Source organism: Protopterus annectens, chromosome 2.part0 (genome assembly GCF_019279795.1).
Source record: "Protopterus annectens isolate FY-2018-M chromosome 2.part0, PAN1.0, whole genome shotgun sequence".
NCBI lineage: Eukaryota > Metazoa > Chordata > Ceratodontiformes > Protopteridae > Protopterus > Protopterus annectens.
The window spans coordinates 472,658,807-472,681,828 of NC_056728.1; the positions used below are offsets into that span (position 1 = coordinate 472,658,807).

Here is a 23,022-nt window from a genome sequence, read left to right on the forward strand (position 1 = left end):
GCAATTCTGTTTTCATAGCTAGCTTTAGAGGATTTGATGAGGGATCTCTATTTTTGTTGAGGCTGATAAGGGAGTTTTTCCAGTTTTGGGACTTCACCTTATTTCTCATCAGTTTCTTCCTTCTGTTGTAGAGTTTGTTTATGGCAGGAGACCACCAGATAGGCTTCCATTTTTTGGAGGAGAGCATCTTGGTTCTATTGGGTATGGCGATGTCCATGCATTTGTGCACATGCTCGTACATTGGTGTATGATTCAGCGGTCATGCAACTATTCTCCATTTGCATTGGTGCCGTGAAGTTAGCCACCTCTGTTTTTAGGAGTCCAAAGTTAGCTTTGGAGAAGTTTTTCATGGTGGTTACCTTTGGGGGGGGTGGGAGGGATGTGGATTTCCAAGGTGATTAGTTTATGGTCGGATCTAACCAGGGAGGAGTTGACTATTGGCATAGAGCAACGGTCACCCATCTTAGTCATGACCAGTTCAAGGATGTTGCTACTTCTAGTGGAAGTCAAGTCACTTAACTCTCTGAAGTGCTTTGGACAGTAATAACTTAAAAGTTATAATAAAATAATGAGTGTTCATTTCGCTAAGTGTAATGGTGACTACAAATTCAGCATAACAGTTTATTACATAAAAAAACACAGGTCTGCACAAAGTATCAGCTTTTGGGATCAGCACACTACAGTGGAGTCACTGAAGGGACCTTGAGAAGTGCTCAACAGGTATTTCAGCTGGAATGGTACCTTTGTGTTTTGTGACAAAATTTCAAAGTCTGAGAAAGTACAGTTGTGTACACTTACCATAAATGTAGATGTTCAAGTGTATTCACTGTTGCAGTCATCACACTTGGGTTATCTGCCTGCACGTAGCCCTCAGTTGGTCCGAATACCAGAGACTTGGTATTTCTGCGTCGGTTGGTGTCACTTTAGGACTGATATCAGGTCGTCAGGGGTATAAAAACAGGCAGCCAACGCCATGACATCAGTTTTTCTTGCCCCAAATGTCAGAAGCCCCCAAACAGGGAGCTACATTATGGTGGAAAAAAACACCACCAGCAAAAAGTAGATACCAACAGCCCAGTAAGGAGTGAATAAGAGAGAGAAAGAGACAGAGAGAGACAAGGGGACTGGAGGGTGGGAAACCAGGACTGCAACCGTGAATACACTCAAACATCTACATTTATGGTAAGTGTACACAACTGTACTATGTTCTTTGTGTTTCACTGTTGCCGTCATCACACTTGGGTTGATGTCACCTCTTGGGTTGATTCGTTGAGTCCCAAAGCTGAAAAATGGGTGGAGGCAGTCAAGAAGAGTTGGGGCTGGCTAGTATGCCCTGCAGGACTGCTGTTGCAAAACCCGCCCTGGATTTGGAAAAGATAGGCAGGTGGTAATGCTTGGTGAAGGTGTGAACAGAACTCCAAGTAGTAGCTTCCAGAACGTCCCTGTTAGGGACTCCTCTGAGAAAGGCTGTAGAGGTTGAAGTTGCCCTAGTGGAATGCATTCTGACCCCCCTGGTGGGGTGGGTTTCTCATGGTGTTTGTAATAGAAATGGATACAATGTGCTAGCCATTTGGAGATGGTTTGTTTTGATATGGCCTTGCCCTCTGCCCCTGGTGCAAAGCTGACTAGTAACTGGTCAGATGCCCTGTAGTCCTTATTCCTATCAAGGTAGAATCTGAGCTATCTGTGCACATCTAAAGAGTGCAGGATCCTTTGTCCCTTATTCTGAGGATTAGGGAAGAAGGTGGGAAAATGTATAGACTGGCTGAGAGCCACACAGGATACCAATTTGGGCATAAAAGAAGGGTTAGTCCTGAGGGAGACCCTGTCAGCATGAAAAATAATGAAGGGTTCCACACCCATAAGTGCTTTCAGCTCAGACACTCTTCTAGCTGAGGTGATGGCCAGAAGCAAGGCTGTTTTCCAAGAGAGGAATTTCAACTCTGCTGATGCTGCAGGCTCAAAGGGTGGTAGCGTGAGCTTTTCCAGCACAAAGTTAAGGTCCTTAGCAGAGGTGGGAGCTCTTCCTGGTGGCCTTAAGTTGTTATCCCCTCTCAGGAACTGTTTGATAAGAGAAGAGAGGTGGCTCAGTACAGTAATGAGCAGAGATGGCAGAGGCATGGATCTTAATGGAAGAGAAGGATAGGCCTCTGTGGAGTAGGTCTGCTAGGTAATAAGAAGGGCTTTGCTGTAGCTGCTCCTTTAGAGAGAATCCAGGAACAATACCTTTTCCACTTATCAGCATAGGATTTCCTAGTACTGGGTCGTCTGGCTTCACGAATGACATCCAACACCTGCATGCTTAGGTTGGCCAGTGGAGGAGAGTTCAAGGAATAAGCCAGGTTGCAAGGTTCAGGGTTTGCAGTTGCAGATGCAAGATCTGTCCCGCCTGCTGAGTGAGGAGGGTTGGGATCTGAGAAAGGTGCCATGGGGGCAGTGGTGACAGATTGCGCAGATGTGGGTACCAGAGTTGGCGTGGCCAGTCTGGGGCAATCAGGACTGCCCTTTGTTTGTCTTGCTTATCTTGAGTAGCACTCTTGCAAGAAGAGGCAGAGGGGGAAATGCATAGATTGAGAGGTTTACTTGCTGGAAGGATAGGGCATCCACTTTCCAGGCCCTGCTGTGAGGTACCCTGGTGCAGAATTTGCTGAACTGGTGATTGTAGGGAGAGGCAAACATGTCCACCTTCAGGGTACCCCATTTCTGGGTTAGAAGGTTGAAGAAGTAGAGGTCTAATTGCCACTCGTGTGGGTCTAGGAGATTTCTGCTTAAGTCGTCTGCCAGAGAGTTTTGTTTGCCTGGCAGAAATTGAGCTTGCAGGTGAATTTGCATAGCCAAGGCTGTGTTTCACAGGGTCATGGCTAGCCTGCAGAGTGGGTAAGAGTGGGTTCCCCCTGCTTGGTGATGTACCACATCACTGTGGTGTTGTCGGTTTTTATCAGAAGGGGCCCTGTTGAGAGTAGGGATATGAAAGCTGTCAGAGAGTGCTGAACAGCTAGCATCTCTTTTTGGTTGATGTGCAGGTGAATTTGGTTTGGGCTCCAGTGGCCCTGAATGCACAGATGCCCACCCCAGGCATAGTCTGATGCATCTGTGGTTAGGGTCTGGGTTGCATGGGGTAGTGTAAAGGGAAGTCCCCTGTTGTGGTTGCATGCTGCTGCCCAGCAAAGAAACTCTGTACTGAGACAAGGTATGACAGGTTCCAGGTCCTGAGAATGTTGGCACCAAAGACTTTTTAAGTACCACTGAAGTTTCCTCATATGTAGTCTGGCATATGGAATTAGTAGAATGCAGGGGGCCATGAACCCTAGAGCCTGCTGGATTTTCCTTGCAGATATCTAGGTTCTGGTGGCCATTTGAGTGAAGTAGCCAGTCAGGCTTGTTTTTCTTGAGTAAGGTATGCCATCTGGAATGCTGTGTCCAAGCTTGCTCCCAGGAATACAATTTTTTGACTGGGGACTAGTTTTAATTTCTATTCATTGATAGTGTACCCCAGGGAGGTTAGAAGGTCCTTTACAAACGTCAGGTGCTGCAACAGCTTTTCCTGTCTGCCTGAATCAGGCAATCGTCCAAGTAAGGGTAAATTTCTCTGTCTGCAATACGCAATGGCTGGAGCCAGACATTTTGTGAAGACTCTGAGAGCAGTGGATAAGCCAAAGTGCAGAGAACTGATAATGGATAGATCCTGCCCTGAAACACAAGATATTTCCAGCATGACTCCGATAGGGATAAGCAGATAGGCTTCCTTTAGGTTTAAGTCTAGGATGGCTAACCAGGCATCTTTTGACAGCATAGGGAGAAGCTGCTGTAGGGTAAGCATTTTGAATTTTGGTACTACCAGGAATGTGTTTTGAATGGAAAGGTCTAAGATTGGGCGCCAGGTGCCCTCTTTTCTGGGTACTAGGAAAAGTCTGGAATAAAAACCTTGTCCTATCTGTTCTGCAGGAACAGGCTGAATTGCCCTTATGGAGAGCAGGGATTGAACTCGGTTTTGTGCCTCTTCCCACTGATTTGGTGGAAGGTCTGGGAACCCTTTTGGGGTTGGCAGTGTGTGGAAGTAAATTCTGTACCCTTGGGATACTATGTTGAGAACCCATCAATCTTTGGTGATGGAGGTCCAGTTTTTTGCATGTTTTCCTCCTAAGGGCATGAGCAAATGGGCAGAGGTGAGGAGAGGAGTTGAGAAGTCATTGTGAATTCTTTCCATAAGGGGGTGGCTTAGCACTCCCTGTTTTAGAAGTGGAGGTACTCCGTTGCTTAGATCTCTACATACCCTGAGACTGTAGTCTGGGGGGTCTGTTTCCCCTGGGTCTAATCTGAGAAGCCTTTTTTGGGAGCTGGAAAGGACCAATGGTTCGAAGGGCAATGCCTACTGAATCTTGGAGGCTGCACTTGCAAAAAATCTTTGACTGTCTGCATAGACTTAGCCTTTTCTTACATCTTTTTTAGAACCTCTTCTGCTTTGGTGCCAAACAGATTGTCCTTGTTCAAAGGAGCATCCAGTAATTTTGATTTGACATGGTCTGGCAAGGTCTGCTCCTGAAGCCAAGCATGCCTTATAAGTACAGAACCTGTGACTGCTGCTCTGCAAGATGCTTCTAGGGCGTCAAACCCATATTACAGGGTATGTTTGCTGACTTGGCTTGCAGACTGCATAAGCTCCTGTAAATCTTTATTTTCTGCACAGTCAGGAAAAGTAGATAATTTTGTGCTTAATAAGTTCCATAGTATGTTGGTGGTATTTCAGCATGTGGAACTGACAATTCAATGTCTAATGGCGACAGTTGCAGAGGTATATACTTTCTTACCCCATCTGTCTAAAGCTCTGGAATCCCTGTCCGAAGGGGTGGGATTCTTAGCTGTAGTTGCTTTTATTTCTTTAGGCCCTTGGGAGATGACCTCTGGGTCAGCAGTAGGATTTTTGAAAAGAAATTTGTGAGTCAGGGACTCTGTAGTACCTGTCAGGTTTCCTTGGAGCAAGAGGTAAAGTATCAGGAGTTAGACTGGATTCCATGAAGACATCATCCACAACATCCAAAACAGGAGGGACAGCTAAGGTTCTGTGCTGTGGTAAATCTAAAAATTCCGTGAGTTTCTTTTTGGACTGAGGATAATCCTGGCATTTCCAATGAAAATATTCTCTCAAAGTATGTAGGGTTTCACCAAAAGAAAAATCCTCTGGAGGGGAAGCAGAAGGAATGGATTCTTCTGCATCAGAATCCTCATAGGCAGATAAAGGCATGTCTTCATATTCTGAAACCTCAGAGTCATGGAACTCCTGGTCAGTCCAAGCTGCTTGGAACAGATCTCTTTCTTTTACCAGGGGAAGGCTGACTTCCCCTAATCAGCATGATCAGGTCTTCTGCCACTTCAAGCATTTATGATTGTGGCAAGGAAGCAGGCGCTTGAGTTTGGGTAGTCATTTTTTTAGGCGTAGCTCTTACTCTTGGTCTTAGAAACTCGGTAGTTTTAGAGAGAACTGAAGACAAAAGAAGTCATTGGTTTGTGTTGAATATCAGTAATGCGAAGAACTTCCTCAGAAGCTGGTGCCTGCACAGCGGCTCCGGACCCATCCAAGGTAGAGACACCCGCAGGTTCCGTAGTCAAAGAAGAGTCTCGTGGCATACCGGACTCCGAACGGGTCTCAGTAGTGGCCTGCAAATCCAACGAAGCAGGAATCAGGGGCTGCGAAAGTGCCTCACTGAGTACCGGCGAACTGGAGACTAGCTTAACGGAAGCGTTGTTGGCAGTTTTTGACCTGTGCAGTCAGTCTCTGTCTTTATCCTTACGTTTTCGGAAGATCGGTAGTCGGACAGCTTACCAAAGCCATTTTGGGATACGGAGATCGAGAACGCAAGTCTATAGCTACAATAAGGGCATGACGATGAATAGTTCTGGCGTTGAACAAAGCACAAAACCCACAACGATGTACGTTGTGGTCTTGGCCTAAACAGGTGATGCAGTAAGAATGGAAATCTCGGTGTGGTATTTGCTTTCCACTGGCAAGACAATTGTTAACTTTTTCTGACAGTTAGAGCAAGAAAAAAGGGTCCCCAATGGAGTACTTAGCTTTAGTAGACTTCAGGATGATTCAATTTGAAAATGAAAACTCGGGAAGCGGCCGACCGGCACTCATGCGAACTGCTTCTGCCTAGGGCTCCTTGGCAAGAAAGATAGATGTAATGGCATTGGCTGCCTTTTTTTATACCCTTGACGACCTGACGTCAGTCTTGAAGCTATAGCAACCGGCGCAGAAATACTAAGTCTCTGGTATTCGGGCCAACTGAGGGCTACCTGCAGGCAAATTACCCAAGTGTGATGACTGCAACAGTGAAACACGAAAAGCATCCACATTTTGGCGTACAGACACACCTGGATTTGAACAAGACATCTGGAAACTTGTACAACAATAGTGCAGCTGGAAAGGTAGAATTTTCTTCCTTAAATTTTTTCAATATCACTCAAGGCCAATGAATCAAGGTTTGAGAACAGACGTTCAACCAACGGGCTGCATTATGTCAAGTATATACAGTAACACAAATACTTTTACTATTAAACAATAAAATCTTAAAGCAAAGCATTACAGTGCTAAAGGAAAGAACCAACACAATTTTACACCATCAGCTGTGAATAGCCTTTGAGATGTTCATTATACATCCCTGGTTTAAATATACTTGCACATCTGTGTTTCCCGCAAGAGACAGAAAACCTGGGTTAGACTCATTTATGCAGTTATATTATTTTAACATTCTTTATTTCTTTATTTTTTGGTGAATGAGCATGAATTTGGAACAGAAAAATGCTATGAATGAACTTGTAATAGTAAAAAAAAAAAAAAAAAGTCCACGTGACCCATTTTGTGAGTTTTGTCCCCTCAACAGTGTCTTGTACTCCCTACTTTCATTCACTTACTGTGGCTAACTCCAAAATTTTTTTTTGCTTTTCTTTTCTGCAACCTGCCACGCTCCTTTTGCACCAGAGGAATTCTACCTACACTGCACAATTTAGTTACACTCTTCTGGTGCTACTGACAACTGGCTACATTTTTTTTGATTATATCATCGGGTGGCCATGACTTGCAGGATAAGTCAGTATTGTCTGCCTTTCAGGCTTCTGAAGGGAACCAGTAAAGTTAATTCAAGCTGACCGATCATGCAAAATTCCCACTTACTAGCCTTATTGAAAAAAAAAATTTAAAAGTATTATGCATGCTCTGTCTGTATACAATTCAATAAATAAATCAAGAACTAGGTAAAATAATTCTAAGCTTACACAAGCTACACATAAGCAAGTTACATAAGAAGAACTCGGCAAAATAATTCTAAGCTTACACAAGCTACCCATAAGCAAGTTACATAAGCAAGTTACATAAGTTGCACATAAGCAAGCTAACAATCATATAGACTATGCAAAAATGACTCCTTTACTGTGGCTTCCTGCAGACACAATGCAAATAAATAGTTCTCTTAGGAACTTGTACAGCTCAGGTAATGGTTTTACAAGGAAGAAGTCCAAAACCAACCCTGTGTAAGTGCAGAAACACTTGGAGATGTCACCCGGCTCATACCCTTAATCCTTGGACCATCAAGCAACTTAGGCTGTACCACCCGAAGCTACAATGAACAATTTATCTTAGCCTTTCTAGCTACTGCATATGCAAGTTTTCCACTGTAAAACTTCTAAAGCTCACTTCTTGTTCTGTTTATACCATCAAGACACGTGTTTGTAAGGTGGGGGCAATAAATATCATTACAATGAGGTTCTCTATGCTATGATCATTTTAGTACAAAAAGGGTTATTAACCTTTCTATAATCAGGAAGCCAGTACGATATCCACTTCTGTCAGAGCAGTAAGATCTGCAGTTTCATATTATGACGATAATCTACTTAAGAGGCTGGACAAACAGAACAACAACAGCCTAGAAAAATGCTACCAGATATTAAAAAATAAAGAGCTACATATGTAAAGACAATGACCACAAAGGTTTATGGGGCAGCGGAGTGGCACAGCTGTCTCACAACACATGTTCATAGGTAAATACTACGCCAACAGCCCTTGAGGATCATTTTAAGCCTAGACAGTTTCTCTTTCTGTGCTCAAATTAATCTATCCCAATTCGTGACAGGACTGGCCTTACCCATCCCATGACTAAATTGTATATTACCCCAACAAGAATAACTGGGATCATACCATAAATAATTGGAGGGGACCCAAGTATGGGCTAAAGGATTCAGGACCTGCCTCTAGCCATTATCAGTACAGGAGGTAGTCCTGGAGTAAAATTTTTGCTCCCCATCCATACATCCAAGCTGCGCATGAACATGGATATGGATGACCTTTGCTAAGTGGATAGTGTGTCTGTTCCAAAGCAGTGGCATCCTCTGCTCGATACACCTGTCCCTCCAAACCATTCTGCTGATGTTGCGGAAGAGGTTTAGCTCAAGTATTTATCATGCCATCTGACTTGCTGATGTGCAGTAAATCCATCAGTATTGGGTCAGAGGATACCTTGTATGTCAGACACGTCACTTCTTAGCAGTCTGTAGGATACTGAGTACAGTGACAGAACTTTGAGTCAGTTCATGTAGGAAATATTGTTTAAGACATCTATTCTTTTAGTAAGGTATCGCTTGTTCTGGTTGTTTCACATGTCTGGATAGATACATGCCAAAGGGGGCATTGTATTCCATTACTGGCCTAATGCAGGCTGAGTAAAGGGGACAATAACATCCCTAAATCTAGATACAATCCCTTTGTTTCTAAAGCTGTGCAATACAGAGAGACTATCTTACAACAAACAACACTTTAGTCAAAAGTTAGGTCACTTAAGTACTCAAATCCCAAATAACTGCTTCACCTCTTAGGGGCATAATGTCAATGTGGTAGTTCCCTTGAGCAGATTATCTCCCAAAGAATATAGTAATGTATTTTTTTTTGCATTTAGTTTCAGTCCATGACTTTTACATTAGTTAATTATTTTGGACAAATCTCCCTGCAGAATTGGATAAATCATTTGGGGATTTAAGGACTGCTCCTTGCTTGCAGTCATATGCATACTTAACCCAATCCTTTGGTATTTGGTTTTACTTCAGAAAAGTAAATGCTAACAGGAAAGATCCCAGCACTGAACCATGAGAAGTAAGAAGTGCTCCAGTTCAACTGTTGGCTGCATTGTCTGCATGTCCTCCCTGTGTCTATGTGGATTTTCTCTGGGTACTCCAGTCTTCCCCCACATTTCAAAGACATGCAGTATGTGGACTGGACACTCTAGACTGACCATACGTGTGTGCATGTGTGTGTAAGAACAACTGCAGCAGGACTACCCACACAGCAGTATAAATGTTAGCTGCAGATGTTTGTCACACGAAGTGTCTCCCCTACCCCAGGTGCAAAAGTATGAAAAAGGAGTTGTGAATGAATGCCTGGAATGAGCACAAAGCTTTGCCAGGAAGTTTCCTCAGGTACAACTGTTCAATTCAAACACCAAGTTGCCAAAGCTTACCACAGTAGGCGAATTTCAGTGACAGCACACAGCTCTCGTGCAGGTGTAGCTGGTACTTGTCTGGATTGTTCACATGCAGCACTTCGACATTACTGCTCTCCATTCCCACTGCCAGCCATTCACCAGTCGGGCAGTACCCAAGTGAGAAAATCTGAAGGCAAAGACAAATAAGTAAGCTGCTGTACTAACTACTAACATAGTAAATGAGAATGAAAAAGTAGAAACTTGTACAAGTCTAAGCTTACTAACATTCTGCGATATTCTCAAGCCATCAAGGGAGTCAAAACTTATGAAAGTAACAAAGTGCAAAAGATGCAACGACAACTCCATCTCACAGAGGAAACCCAACATTCAATGACAACTGCATCAAACTGACGGGCTTTGTTTTCTAACATTACTGCTCATTATAACATGGCCTGAGAATGTCCATTGGGATAAGCATTAAAAATACTTTATCTTCTGAGCTGCTTGCCCATTTTGCTACCTTTTTTCTTGTTTTGTAGTACTTTGAGTTTTAGGTGGCATTTTAAAATAGTAAACACATTCTGTGCTCTATACAGCAAAAACAACTGGCATTCACAAAATAACAAAATTACACTTATTTAAGAAAGAATACTTCCCACACAAATTTACATGTTAAACATTGGGAAGTCTGTCTTACGGGGTTGGTAGACTACACCTGCCTTTTCATCTCATGCTGCCTCCTCTAAGGTGAGGGAATAGCCTGTGACAGCCACTCACCACTCTGAAGCTGTGCTGAATCACCCAACAAATGTGCACAAAGTTAAGGCCTCCGAGGAATTGGTCATATTCAGATGGAGTCTAACATGGTTGCTTCCACAGAGTGCAGTGCTTAGCCTTGGAGGTGGCCTTGTGATGCCTCCTGCAGTTTGGGGAGCCAGAGCTGGTGTAATGTTCCTTCTGAGGGTCCATTTGAAAGGGTACTGGACAACAGAGCCAATCCTTCAAAGGACAGACTCTGGGTTTGGGGTTGAAGTGGATGAAGTTGGATATATGACCTGGTGGCTTGGGCTTGTGATGTAAAGCTGCAGGATGAGCTGTCTGTCCAAGCTGGGAGACTGCTGTATTTGCCAGGAACTGCAGAGGCTGACAACGCATGACTGAACCTTACCAAAGGCAAAACAGGCTGGAAAGCCTGTTGCTGAAAACTTGGCAATAGGTAACTTCAAGAAAACTGCAGTGTCTGGTGTAAAAATATCTGGTATCCCAATAGCCAGGGGACTAACAGCTGATGTTTCAACACCAAAGGGATCCAATATCAGATGGGCTAGTACTAGACAGGATGTTGTTAGAGTACCAATGACTCCTAAGTGGCTAGTATTATGGGCCAAAGTTTGGTGTCTGATGCCAAGGACCATTTACACCACAGGAGCTAAATTCTAAGAGGATGACGGACGCCAGAAGTGCCGTTGGGGACTTGGTGAAGCTGGGATATATGCCTATTGGCCTGAGCTCACAGATGACCTGCATCAATTCATGGAAGGTGTTTTTTTTTTTTTTTGCTCCAATCTTTTGATAAATTAGTCAGATGGTCACAGTCTTAAGATGTTGTTCTTATGGGTGTGGAAAGGAAAACATTTACAGGGGCACCCTCTGCAGGCAAAAGGCAGCTGAATGGACTACCACTTGAGGCATGCCAGATACACCCACAATCTTCTCTGTGGGCACAATTACTTTTTGGCATTACCTTTGAAGCACCACCCCCTGTGCAGCATCCTCACTTCCAAACCCAATGTTCTTGATTAATACTGATGAGTTACTTATATACTTTTACGATGAACTCCTTTCTCTGTTGATTTTCTTACAAGTTTCTTTAGCATCTCTTTGTCTGACTGCCTGTATAATGTGTACCACTCTGCATCCCAATCTTATTTCTCACAATGTTTCCGTAGATCTGAAGTCTCCAGAAGTTGAACTATATGCACACAAGAGGTATACATCTTCACAATATGCCATCCCATACTCCTGACATCCACAACATTAGGGTGACTGCATAATATCCCAAGTAACATCCAAATCAAATGTAAAAATGTCACATAGACAAACAATTTAGTCAAAAAATGCAAGACAGACCCAGCAAAGCTAGAGTCTTCACTTTGCAATACCTTAAACCTTCTGTAGTGGAGGCCAGTGGGATATATGCAAATGATACCCTTATACTGTGTTACAATGCTGTGCTACATTATAATGTAATACAGTGCATGCCATGGTTGTTTTTGAGCTGTTTCTAAAGTATAGCCAAACAATCCACGTATGCTGTACTGATAAGCTCAGGAAAAAGACAAAACATGGCACGTGTACAGCTCATGGGGGTTGGAATGCGTGAGTAAAGACCTAAAGAAAAGAAAAACTAAAGTCATAGGTTCATAGGTGTGTACTAGGCTAATGGCCCTGGAGCCTTTACAAACATAGCCCAAAAAAATTGCCCAGGCACTGTGCCACCCAATGTTAGCTCACAGTGCCCCTATCCAATAGGGCAACTGGAATGATCCCTGGAGTGAACTTTCTGTTACCCATCCACTCATCAAGATGTCTCTTGAAGAGGGTTAGTGAGTTGCTCTGCTTGACATGAATGGAAAGCTTATTCCAGAGTACAGGCAGTCTTTAGAAGATGAACCTGTCCTTCCAGTATGTTCTATTAATTGTGGTAATGAGGCTGTGATTTCTGGAGCATATGGCATGGGGGGGGTTTGAGATTTCTTTAGGTGTAGCATTTCAAGTAGGGCTGGGTCTGACTTGGCTTTGTAAGTCAAGCAGAGATCACCTCTAAGTAGACTATAAGAGACTGACAACAGCTGAAGTTTCTTGAATCTGTCCATGTAGGAAGTGTTTTAAGGCCTAGGATCCTTTTTGTGAGGTACTTTTGTAGCATGTCCAGCTGTTGTAGGTGTCTGGTCAGGTACATGCTAAACGGGGCATTAAATTCAATGACTGGTCTAAAGAGGGATGAGTAGAGACGGATGATGACCTCTTTCTTCCTGCATGGGAAACCTTTGGTTATAAGATGTACCACGTAGAAGGACATTCTGACCAAAGTGGCAATGTGGTGGTCGAAGGTGAGGTGGCTGCTGACCCAGGTGCCCAGATCTCTTATGGCCCCCTTCAGTGTTCAGTGGGCTCCCATCAATGTGGTAATTCATGGGAACTGAGTTTTTCCCAAAGGAAATGACACATTTTTTGGCGTTAAGCTTCAGGCCTTGATTCCCACACCAGTCATTGGTCTTTCCCAAAGGGAATGGCAATGCATTTTTTGGCATTAAGCTTCAGGGCATGGTTCCCACACCAGTCATTGGTCTCAGACAGGCCATTTTTTAGGATGTCTGCATCACTTGGGGAGTTGATAATGACTCCTAGCTTGCAGTCATCAGCAAACTTGGTCCATCAAAGTTCTTTTGTGTTGGCCTGGACTTCTGAAAAGTAGATGCCAAACAGGAGACGGCCCAGGACTGAGCACTGTGGGACTCCACTCAAGACTGGTCGACAGTCTGACTTGGAATCCGCAGCTTTCACTCTGTAGGTCTTGTCTGTGAGCCACCTTGCAACCCACCTAGTGATGCAAGGACTGATGCCTACTTTGGTGAGTTTATCAATGATACCAGAGTGGGGAATGGTATCAAAAGGCCTTGGCCACGTCGAGGTAGGCTGTATGCACTGCCTTACCCTCATCCACAGCCTTGGTACCATCTTGAATAAGTCAACCAGGATCAGCAGGCAGGAACTCCCCTTGACAAAGTCAAACTGTGTGTGGTCAAGAGTTTGGAGATTGCCTAAATCTTTATTAAGCAGTTCCATAATGATGCACTCCATAGCTTTGCATACCAGACTTGTCAGGCTAATGGGGTGATAGTTCCCATGGTCTGTAGTTGCTCCCCCTTTATGAAGCAGGATAACTGTAGCAGTGCACCATTCGTTAGGGACATAGCCTGAGGAAAGGCTGTGACTGAACAGGGCACACAGATGTGGTGCCAGTTCATTTTGTAGCTCATGTAGGATACAGCCAGGGATGTTATCAGGTCCCATGGACACTGTACTCTTGGCTTTGAACAGCTTTTACCTGTGCCACAGAAATGGTGGGTACCAGGCTTTCTTCTGGTATTGCGATAGGGCTCTTGGGGGGATAGAGGGGTAAAGTTGGCACTGAATCTGTCAGCCAGTATTGTTGGCTATATCTGTTGGCTAAGTAGAGGAGGTGCCATTGTGCAATAACTCAGACCAGATCTGGGCATTGCCGTTGAGGTTTTTGATATAGCTATAGAAGGCTTTGTGGTTGTTTTTGGTGTCAGCTGCAATTCTGCCTTCATAGATGGCTTTAGAGGATTTGATAAGGGATCTCAGCTTTTTGTTGAGACTGATAAGGGAGTTTTCCAGTCTTGTGACTTCATTTTTTTTCTGCAACAGTTTCTTCCTTCTCTTGCAGAGTTTATCGATGGCTGGGGACCACCAGATTGGCTTCCTGTTTTGGAGGAGAGCATCTTAGTTATATTTGGTATGGTAAGGTCCATGCATTTGTGTACATGCTCGTACAGTGCATTGGTGTATGACTCAGCAGTCATGCAGCTATTTTCCACTGGCATAGGTGTGTTAGTTGTACCTGAAGTACCTTGGATGCATTGTGCTGGGTTACCAGTCAAGAGGTGTGCGCATCCTTTAAGAATATGGAGACACCACCATCTTTGGAGCTTACAGATGTACTATGGGGCCAAAAGGTATGGAACGATATGCAGTCTTGGAACGCAGGGGTGCTTTCTGCCTCTAAACCAGGTCTCCATTAAAACACAGATGTTGACATTCTCCATTTTGAGGAGAGCTTCGAGCAAGTGCATCTTGAGATTTAGACTTCTAGCGTTGAGCAGCATGCCCCTCAGATAGCATTTGTTTGCGTTGGTTATGGTGGAATTATGGTCTTTAGAACACTGCCTAAAAAGGCACTATAGGGGTGGCAAGAGCCTTAACCAGTACCTGGAATCCCAGGGGGTGACTGATGCTGGCAATCTCTGGCAAAGCATCGAGGTCTGTCGATCAAGTCATCCCAGGCAGACAGATACTGAATCCCCTTAGAATGACACCAGAAACTTAGCCAATTGTTGAAGTAAATCGTTTTCTTCTCATACTGTGGTATCATTCTGGGTGATGGTAGAATACTGCTCAGGGCTCGGGTCATACTTGTCTGGGCCACATAATCCGAGAATTCCATCACATCTCTTTTCATGTAGTCCAGGGAGGTACGTCTCAGGTCATTCACACCCATATGCACAATGACCGAGTCATATTTGTACTGGTTATAGATGGCAGATTCTGGCACCTGATAGACAAATGACTGTCACCTTCTCCTTGTTCAACCTAGTGAGTGGGACACCACTGCCTCACAATTAAGTCTCCTATAATTAGTACATTGGGCAAAGTGTTTTGCCTTAAGGGCTTAGGTTGAGGGGCACACTGTGGTGGTGAGCTATGTGTTCTGGGGTTGGTGTTGTGTTGTGGTGGTTGAATGCGTTTCTGTCTCGGGGGTGTCTGGTTAAATTTTTATTGAGAGTCTCCGCAAAGGTTAGGTGCATGGTTTGTGTTTCTATGTGTGGGTTGTGATGGTTGGTGTTTTGGAGGGCTGTGTGTTCTATGTAGTGAGCTGCAGGTGTTGACTTCTCCTCTTGACCAGTCCAGTCTTGGTTGGAGCATGCACTGCTTCCAGTCTGGTGATATAAGTGCATCTCTCACAGGTATGAGTGTTGAGAGGTAAGAGGAGAGAGTTGCCTGTGACCTTCTAAATTTATCACTTGTAAAATCTCTAACTTCCATCCAGAAACATTTAATGCCCTCCTCTCTAAAGTAAACTGGAAATTCCTTACCCAACTCTCACTAGATGAAGCAGTTTTAGCTTTCAACTCCACCTTCCTTAGCATCTTAGACTCACTTGCTCCCCCTCGCAAAGTCCGAATTAAGTCCACCATATCTCCGTGGCTTTCAAAAGCCACGCGTACCCTTATGATAACTAGAGACAAACTATGGAAAAATGGTCACAAACTAAGCTCTCTGCAGACTTACAAAAATATAAACAACTCAGAAATCTGACAAAAAACACAAAGATAAAAAGGACTTCTATAACAAACCTCCCACAACCCTAAAATCTAATCCTAAAAAATCCTGGAACTCTGTTAACCAAATATTACATCCCGGTAATCTTAGCTCCTCCAATCCATGCCCAGACAAGACATCTGAAGAAATTGCCACTATCTTCAATACCTATTTTATCGATTCAATATCTAAGTTACTGACCCCTAACCCAAACTCCTCTACTACTAACATCTCCAACTTTTCTGAACCTACTCCTAATACTATCTCCTCAAATACCTTCTCCCTCAAGCCTGTACCTACTAGCTACATCAAAACTCTACTCTCTAAATTAAAACCATGCTCAGCATCAGCCGACAATATTCCTTCCACTTTTCTTCTACTAGCAGCTGACTCTCTTGCTCTCCTGTATCTATCCTAATTAATCACTCTATCTCTGAATCTAAAGTCCCTTCCATCTGGAAACAATGCTACACTCTACCTATACACAAAGGAGGTAACTCCTCTGATATCTCCAACTTTAGACCTATCGCTATCCTCTCCCCTCTCTCTAAAGTAATAGAAAAATGTATTCATAAACAAGTTATGCAGTATCTAATGCAGGAAAATCTGCTTACACCCACTCAACACAGCTTCAGACCCAAACATAGCACCGCTACAGCTCTATTATCCTTCCTCAACACAGTCTCTATAGCCATGGATGATCATAAACTTATTTCTTGCCTATTCTTGAACCTCTCAAAGGCTTTTGACACTGTCTCACACTCTCTTCTGCTGCACAAATTGCGTAACCTCAACTTCTCCTCTGATACTGTTGCATGGTTCTCCAGCTACCTCACTGATAGATCTCAATCAGTGAGATGGCACTCTACACTCTCCCCTCCTCTCCCTGTAAAAATGGGTGTACCTCAAGGGTCTATCCTAGGGCCTTTACTTTTTAATATATTTACTAATCAGCTCTATACCTTCTGTCCTCAGTCATCTTTAGTGCAATAAGCAGATGCCTCTACAGTCATCACTATGGCCAACTATCCCTCTCAGCTCTTCTTAGCTACTCAGGCATCTTTTAACTTAGTTGAAACATGCCTCTCCCAACAACCAGCTCATCTTTAACCCTAACAAAACAAAGCTGTTACTCTTCCTACCTAAAATGTTCATAAATATTAAACCCTCCTTCTCCATACAGTCCCTTAACAACACTCCCATTCAGATAGAATCCAGTACTAAGCTCTTAGATGTAACAATTGACAATCAGCTTAAATTTGACTTGCATGTTAACAACTGCATCAAAAAGACAAATTCAAAACTAGGGCTCCTTTACCGTACCAAAAAATTCCTTACCTCTGAAGCCATGATTACTCTCTCTCTTAGCTACCTTCTACCCAGTCAAATGTAAAATTCTCAAATTCTCACAAATCTTAACTCAGCACTCCTGACCAAACTCAAATCTACCTACAACAAGGTACTAGATTTGCTACCCAACAAACCTACAAATCCCATCACTCTCTCTCTAAAACACCTAAACTGGCTTGAATTACTCCACCATCTTCTTCTCTCTCAGCTCCAGATCATCCATTCTATCCTATAAGAGCCTTCCTACTGCCCAGCACTATCCCCTCTCATCTCCCATTATTCTCCCTCCAGACCTCTCCGAAGCTCTAACCAAGACCTACTACAAATCTACAAACCCAAGTCTAAATTTGGACACATGTACAGCTATCACCCCACTATTGCCTGGAATAAGCTCCCACTAGAAATCAGGACCCTTACACATCCTAAACAATTTAAGACCGCCACCAAAGAGCACTTTAAAAGTCAATGGTCCTGCACTGCACTCTCCCTCCTTAAACATCCCCTACTTCTCATACCTTAATCTACTTTCTGCCCTTAACTCACTCTTCTCACTAGCTCTCTCTAATCTTCCTTGACTACTCTTTCTACTGTCGTCTAAAATCTATTAAGCAAATTGCCTCAGAGAAACATTCTACTGTAATTGTCTTGCCTTCATGCAACTACATCACGATAAAACTGTTTTTTTTAACCACTTACCACAAAAACTATACTCATCTTAATGACATATTTCTTTTTATAGATCTTGAAATAGTCATGCTATACTCCTGATTATTGACACTGTATAACACTGTATTGCTTCTTAATGCCTTGTAATAATCCTGTAACATTGCTGTTTAATGCTACTTTATAATGAAAATTGTACAATATGTTGGAGCTTTTCTGCCCGGGCCTCCGCTGAAAAAGGGCTCTTCAGCTCAGTCGGACAATCCCAGTCAACAAATGTAAAATAAATTAGACAGTTGCCACACTGTCTCAGAATGCCCAAGTACACCAAGTTAGCAGAAGAAAGCACAGGAAATTGCCCTACAATCATACCTGGGGGGGTGGTCATAATTAAGAAGTACTGGTGCTGTTACTGCACAGGAACAGCTAGTGCTGATAGCACCTAAGTGTGCTACAATAAATGCTACAAAAGCCTGTTAAAGTGCTAGCTGATTAAGCTAATTGAAGTGCTAGTAGTAAAAGAACAAGCACGTATTAAGGGGAAAATTGAACAGCAGCCTTTCTAGCACCAGTAATAGTTTACCTCAGCTGAGCACCGCTGCATGGTGTGCAAACACAGGCTTTTAAACCAGAAAGTTGAAAGGGATGGAAAAAATGCCCAAACAGCCAGTAAACTACAATTTCTGGACCAGAAACCACTCCTCTTGTGGTAGATAGGCTACCTAGTGCTTACCACTCCCAGAAGGCTTCCCTCCAACACAGAAAGGTCTGGGGGGGGCTCCGAAACTTACAAAACAGTCCTGAAATACAGCAAATCTGTATGTGGACTAGAGAAGTTACAAGGAAGGCAGGAAACCAGCTTAAAACTTTTTTTTTTGCAGAAAAGTAGTTAGAACAGTAGCAAAAACACTTTAAATGCAGTACATGCTAGCACACACCTGTGTAGAAATATTAAGGCAAATACAATTTAAATAAATGCAGATAAATTAAAAACTACAAAAACAAGTGCAGAGAGCAGTATATTATGAAAAAATCAAAATGGAGACACTTAGTATCTCTTTCTCCTTCCTGTAGCTCTTGTAGTCTGCATGCCAAAATTGGATCCGCGAAGCTTATACAAGCGCAAACCCAAGTAAACACAAGCTTTTAAACCAGAAAGTTGAAAGAGATGGAAAAAGTGTCCAAACAGCCAATAAACTACAATTTCTGGGCCAGAAACCACTCCTCTTGGGGTAGACAGGCTACCTACTGCTTACCACTCTCACTGATGAGATACAAGGTTTCCTTCCAACACAAAGGTTTGGGGGACTCAGAAACTTACAAAACAGTCCTCGATACAGCAAATCTGTATCTAGACTTGACTAGTTACAGGAAAGAAGGGAAACAAGCTTAGAACTTTTTTTTTGCAGAAAAGCAGTTAAAACAGTAGCAAAAACATGTTAAATGCAGTACAAACTAGCACATGTGTGTAGCAATATTAAGGCAAAAACAGTTTAAATAAATGCAGATAAATTAAAAATGACAAAAAACAAGTGCAGAGAGCATTAAAATATGAAACTAGCATTCAGAATCTTTCTAGATGAATCGATGTCCTTAAGGGATCATTTCCATATGCCTCATCACTCCAGCTTTGGTGGGTCTTTTGTGTATGTTTAAAAAAAATATACACACACACCAACACAAATATGCATTTACATACATATGGGTGTGTGTATATGTATATGCAGGAGACAAATGAAGTCAATTGTCTTTAAAATATATATCAGTTTTGTTGACAAAACAGAAAGTCGACAATTGTACAAGCTCACTACATTATCGGGGTTGAGGAATATGCCTTTTCTGCAGAACTGTGCGGTGGAAGACTTAAAACATAAAATAAGCAAGGGATGTGTCCTACACAAAGCACTGTTTTACTGTTGGATGCTCTGAGATCAATTCTCAGAACATGAGCAATCAAGGGTTAATGTTTTGTTGTTTGTGTTGACAGAACACATCAACATTTTGGAGTACAGACTGTTCGAAGTATGTGCGCGCACAAATTGTATGTGTATACACACACACACATAGACGTGCATGTATATACCCACACAAAAAGATGCTGTACTGTGCTGAAAGGCGAGATAGAAACAAATACTTAAAAATCTCATAATCAATTAAGGTTCACTCTGCTTTCTGCAGTGGGATACCCAGAGATTTACCTAATATACAACTGCTGGGCACTTAAAGACTATGATATGATGCCCGTTACTTAACGCACAGAATGCCAGAACCATATTGGTTGATGAATGGTTTTCACCTAATGCATGCAAGGCTATTAGGAATACAGTAGAAGAAGGCACTGCTGATTAATTCAGCCTCTGTACCAGTCAGAAGTGCTGCAAACTTGTTGGCCTAGTTCAGAATTGTGTAAGAAACGGGCTGCCATTACTGGTTATGCTTCACTTTTACACAATACCAGGGACTTAGAATTTAAAATGTGTGTACCAAGTCCCCCCACGCAACTCCTGGAGTATGAAAACTGTGGTGCAGGAGGACAGAGCATTGACTATGTTCAGTGTCCACTCACAGCACACCACCATAGACATTAACATGCAAATAATGGGAAGGTGAGCTACGGGAGGCGTCTTCATCCTGCCTGCGCACGCCATACAAACCATACAAAAGTTTCCCTAACAGTTCAGTAACTCTCACATGTACCAAGTCATACTGTTCTGTGACCTGAAGCCCCCTGAATATCCCAGATCCCAAGACACTGGTGCAGCAGGCTTCAGCATCCTGGTAAAGAGACCAAGAGTCCTTAACACCATCTATTATAATTCAGTGAGTTGTACCAGCAGTGGAATCTGCAGTCTGCCCTAAAGTGGTGGTGGTGGGGGGGGGGGCACACTATAAGAAACAGACTGTAAGAAAAGCTTAACAAGCTGTGCAACAGGAAAGCAAAAGCAGGTCAGAAGGCAGGGTTCAGAGTTTGCATAGTAATACTACAGAAACAGTATGCTAGAGATATGACAGTTACAAAATGCCCACTGGAATTAGCTGAGGCAGTTTACGGCAGATTGCTCCTCAATATTTCAGGAAAAAGGGCAGGTGTCACCCACAAACAGCAGATGCTTTAAAGACTTCCTGTTACGGAAATCTCAGACTTCCGAGGAAGAGACAACCAAGTGAGATGGCTGCATTAACCATACTGAAAGGAACAATGTACTAAAAACATTTATATGGAAACATTCATAATGTCAGAATTATAAACAAACTTAATATAAATGAGTAAAAGGGGCTTGATTCGATTTACTTCAAAGTCACGTCACACTATTATTTCAGTTTCAGTTTTACTAGAAACATCTATCACATCTGTCCACAAAATGACAGCCAGTATGAACTGATTGAGTATGTTAGTGTTAGTTTACAGAATCATACATCTTTTTCCATATGTTTTAAGTATTTGCTGAAAAACAACCAACAGCACAAGCTGCACGCATATGTTTTCAGTATATTTAGAATGAAGGATTTACATTTTATATCCTAATAGCAATATACAGTGTAAAAAGAAAGGCAAACAACACCAGCCTCGTTCCCAGTTATTAATTTCTGCATCATCCCCAAGTAAAAATAACTATACAGGCAAAATGTCAAAATCAATACTTTTATGCACCTGTGATGAGAAATCATGCTGCTGTAACTGCCTTCCTTCCCTTAGGTCCCAGGACCTCACTGTGTTGTCCAAACCGCCTGTCCAGAGCTTGGTTCCATCATTTGAAATGTCAATACAGCTGGCTCCATCCGTGTGGCCTTGGAACTGCCTGATAAAATAAATACTGCTGAATAAAAATTTCCTGCCAGTGTTGTAAGTTTAAACAATGATGTTCTAATCATGAATTCTGTGAAAAAGCTTCATCTCCTCTGTGTCTGGTAATATATAAAGATAAACAAACTCTAGCACAACATGAAGTGTGTTTACATTACGAAAACATTTTCCAGGTGTGCTAAGATCAATCTGCAATCGAACTAGCAATGAGAGACAGTAGAGGGCCAGAATTTATGTAACTGCAAACTTTAGGATACCAAAAATGAGAATGCAGAAAAATGCTTTTCCTACAGAAATGTCACAGTTAATACTTTACACACAGACACAGAAAAATCAAGAGAAATGCAGGCTTCACTCTACCAGGAGCATAAAGCCCTGCATTAAGGAAATATCAGCTATAGTATGTTAACAAAAGCCAAAGGACAGAAACACATGGAAAAAAGCCCTGGAATTAGGACAGATAAACAGGAAATACCTGATCAGTGACTGCCATTTCATTACCATGACTTGGGTTTGAATTATATGGAAATATGGCACAGAAGGAGGGGAAAAAAATAACACGAAGCACGCAGCATTAGGCCAAAAAATAACATTAAACCACAAACTAATGTTCCTCAACCCAGAGAGCAGTGCTGCAGCCCATAATTAGCTCATAAAATAAGTTATATAGGCTGTGCAATTCAAAACAAGTGACAAGTAAACCACTTATGAATTATGGTTATTACAGCTCTTAAAAACTATCCAAAACAGCTGCAACCGTCCTGTCTTTTGCTATACATTACTTGTTAGATATATTCAAATTTAGTATCTGACATTTTCTTTGCCCTTACCAAGGGATAAAGGCTCTTACCTGACCAGCGTCTGATTGTGCAAGTCCCACACAGCGATATTTCCATCACTACAGCAGGAGAAGCAGACCTTGGAGTCAGGACTGATCGCTAGTGCATAGCAGGCAGGAGCAGAGGATGTTAGCTCAGCCTTTATTCGTGGAGTCGGTGCTGCTAGGTCCCAAATGGATAACGTGCTGGCCTCCCCACCAACAATGAGCGTGCAACCATCAGGCAGCAGCTTACAGGATCGGATATAATTATCTCTGTTCTGTAAATGGTTTGATTAAATATAAGGAAAGTGCATTTACTTCACTTCTTTAACACACAGTTCTAAACTTATCCAATATATTTTAAGTATCTGAAACTGCATCGCATACCTTAATCCTCTCACCCGAAAGCAAACCTTATTTTAGGAGATATCACAGACTAAAATAATCACCATAGGGACGTTTTCCAAACCACGAGACAATGTGTCATACAAAAAATTCTGTACTGCCAGTTGGACACAGTATGCTACCCTTTGCTTCATACATCTCAGAAACTGAATGACAAACTTACTTTCTCAACTATGTTTTTTCTGTTATGCCACGTTATCCATCCATTAACTCGCATAACTTATAACCTACTATTAGCATTACCTAGTTCCCTCATTACACTCCATTTTACTTTTGCCTTATTACACTGTCCTTCCTACCCCTTTCATTTGCAATTATTTTCAAGCTCCGTGCACTTCTGCAGCGTCATACATCTAATTGATATTCTGCGACTGAAATGTTCTCCT

The 23,022-nt window shown here is 42.6% G+C and overlaps 1 protein-coding gene across 5 annotated transcripts in view; it reads right to left on the reverse strand.

The window, feature by feature from the left end:
- TLE1 (TLE family member 1, transcriptional corepressor) overlaps positions 1–23,022 on the reverse strand; it is a 592,599-nt gene that overhangs the window by 10,837 nt on the left and 558,740 nt on the right. For all 5 annotated transcript variants that reach the window (XM_044060888.1, XM_044060886.1, XM_044060887.1 and 2 more), the window contains 3 exons: positions 22,262–22,509; positions 21,259–21,406; positions 9,504–9,654 (listed from right to left, as the gene is read on the reverse strand). In XM_044060888.1, coding sequence (XP_043916823.1) covers positions 9,504–9,654; positions 21,259–21,406; positions 22,262–22,509 — 547 coding nt within the window. The remainder of the gene's footprint in view (positions 1–9,503; positions 9,655–21,258; positions 21,407–22,261; positions 22,510–23,022) is intronic.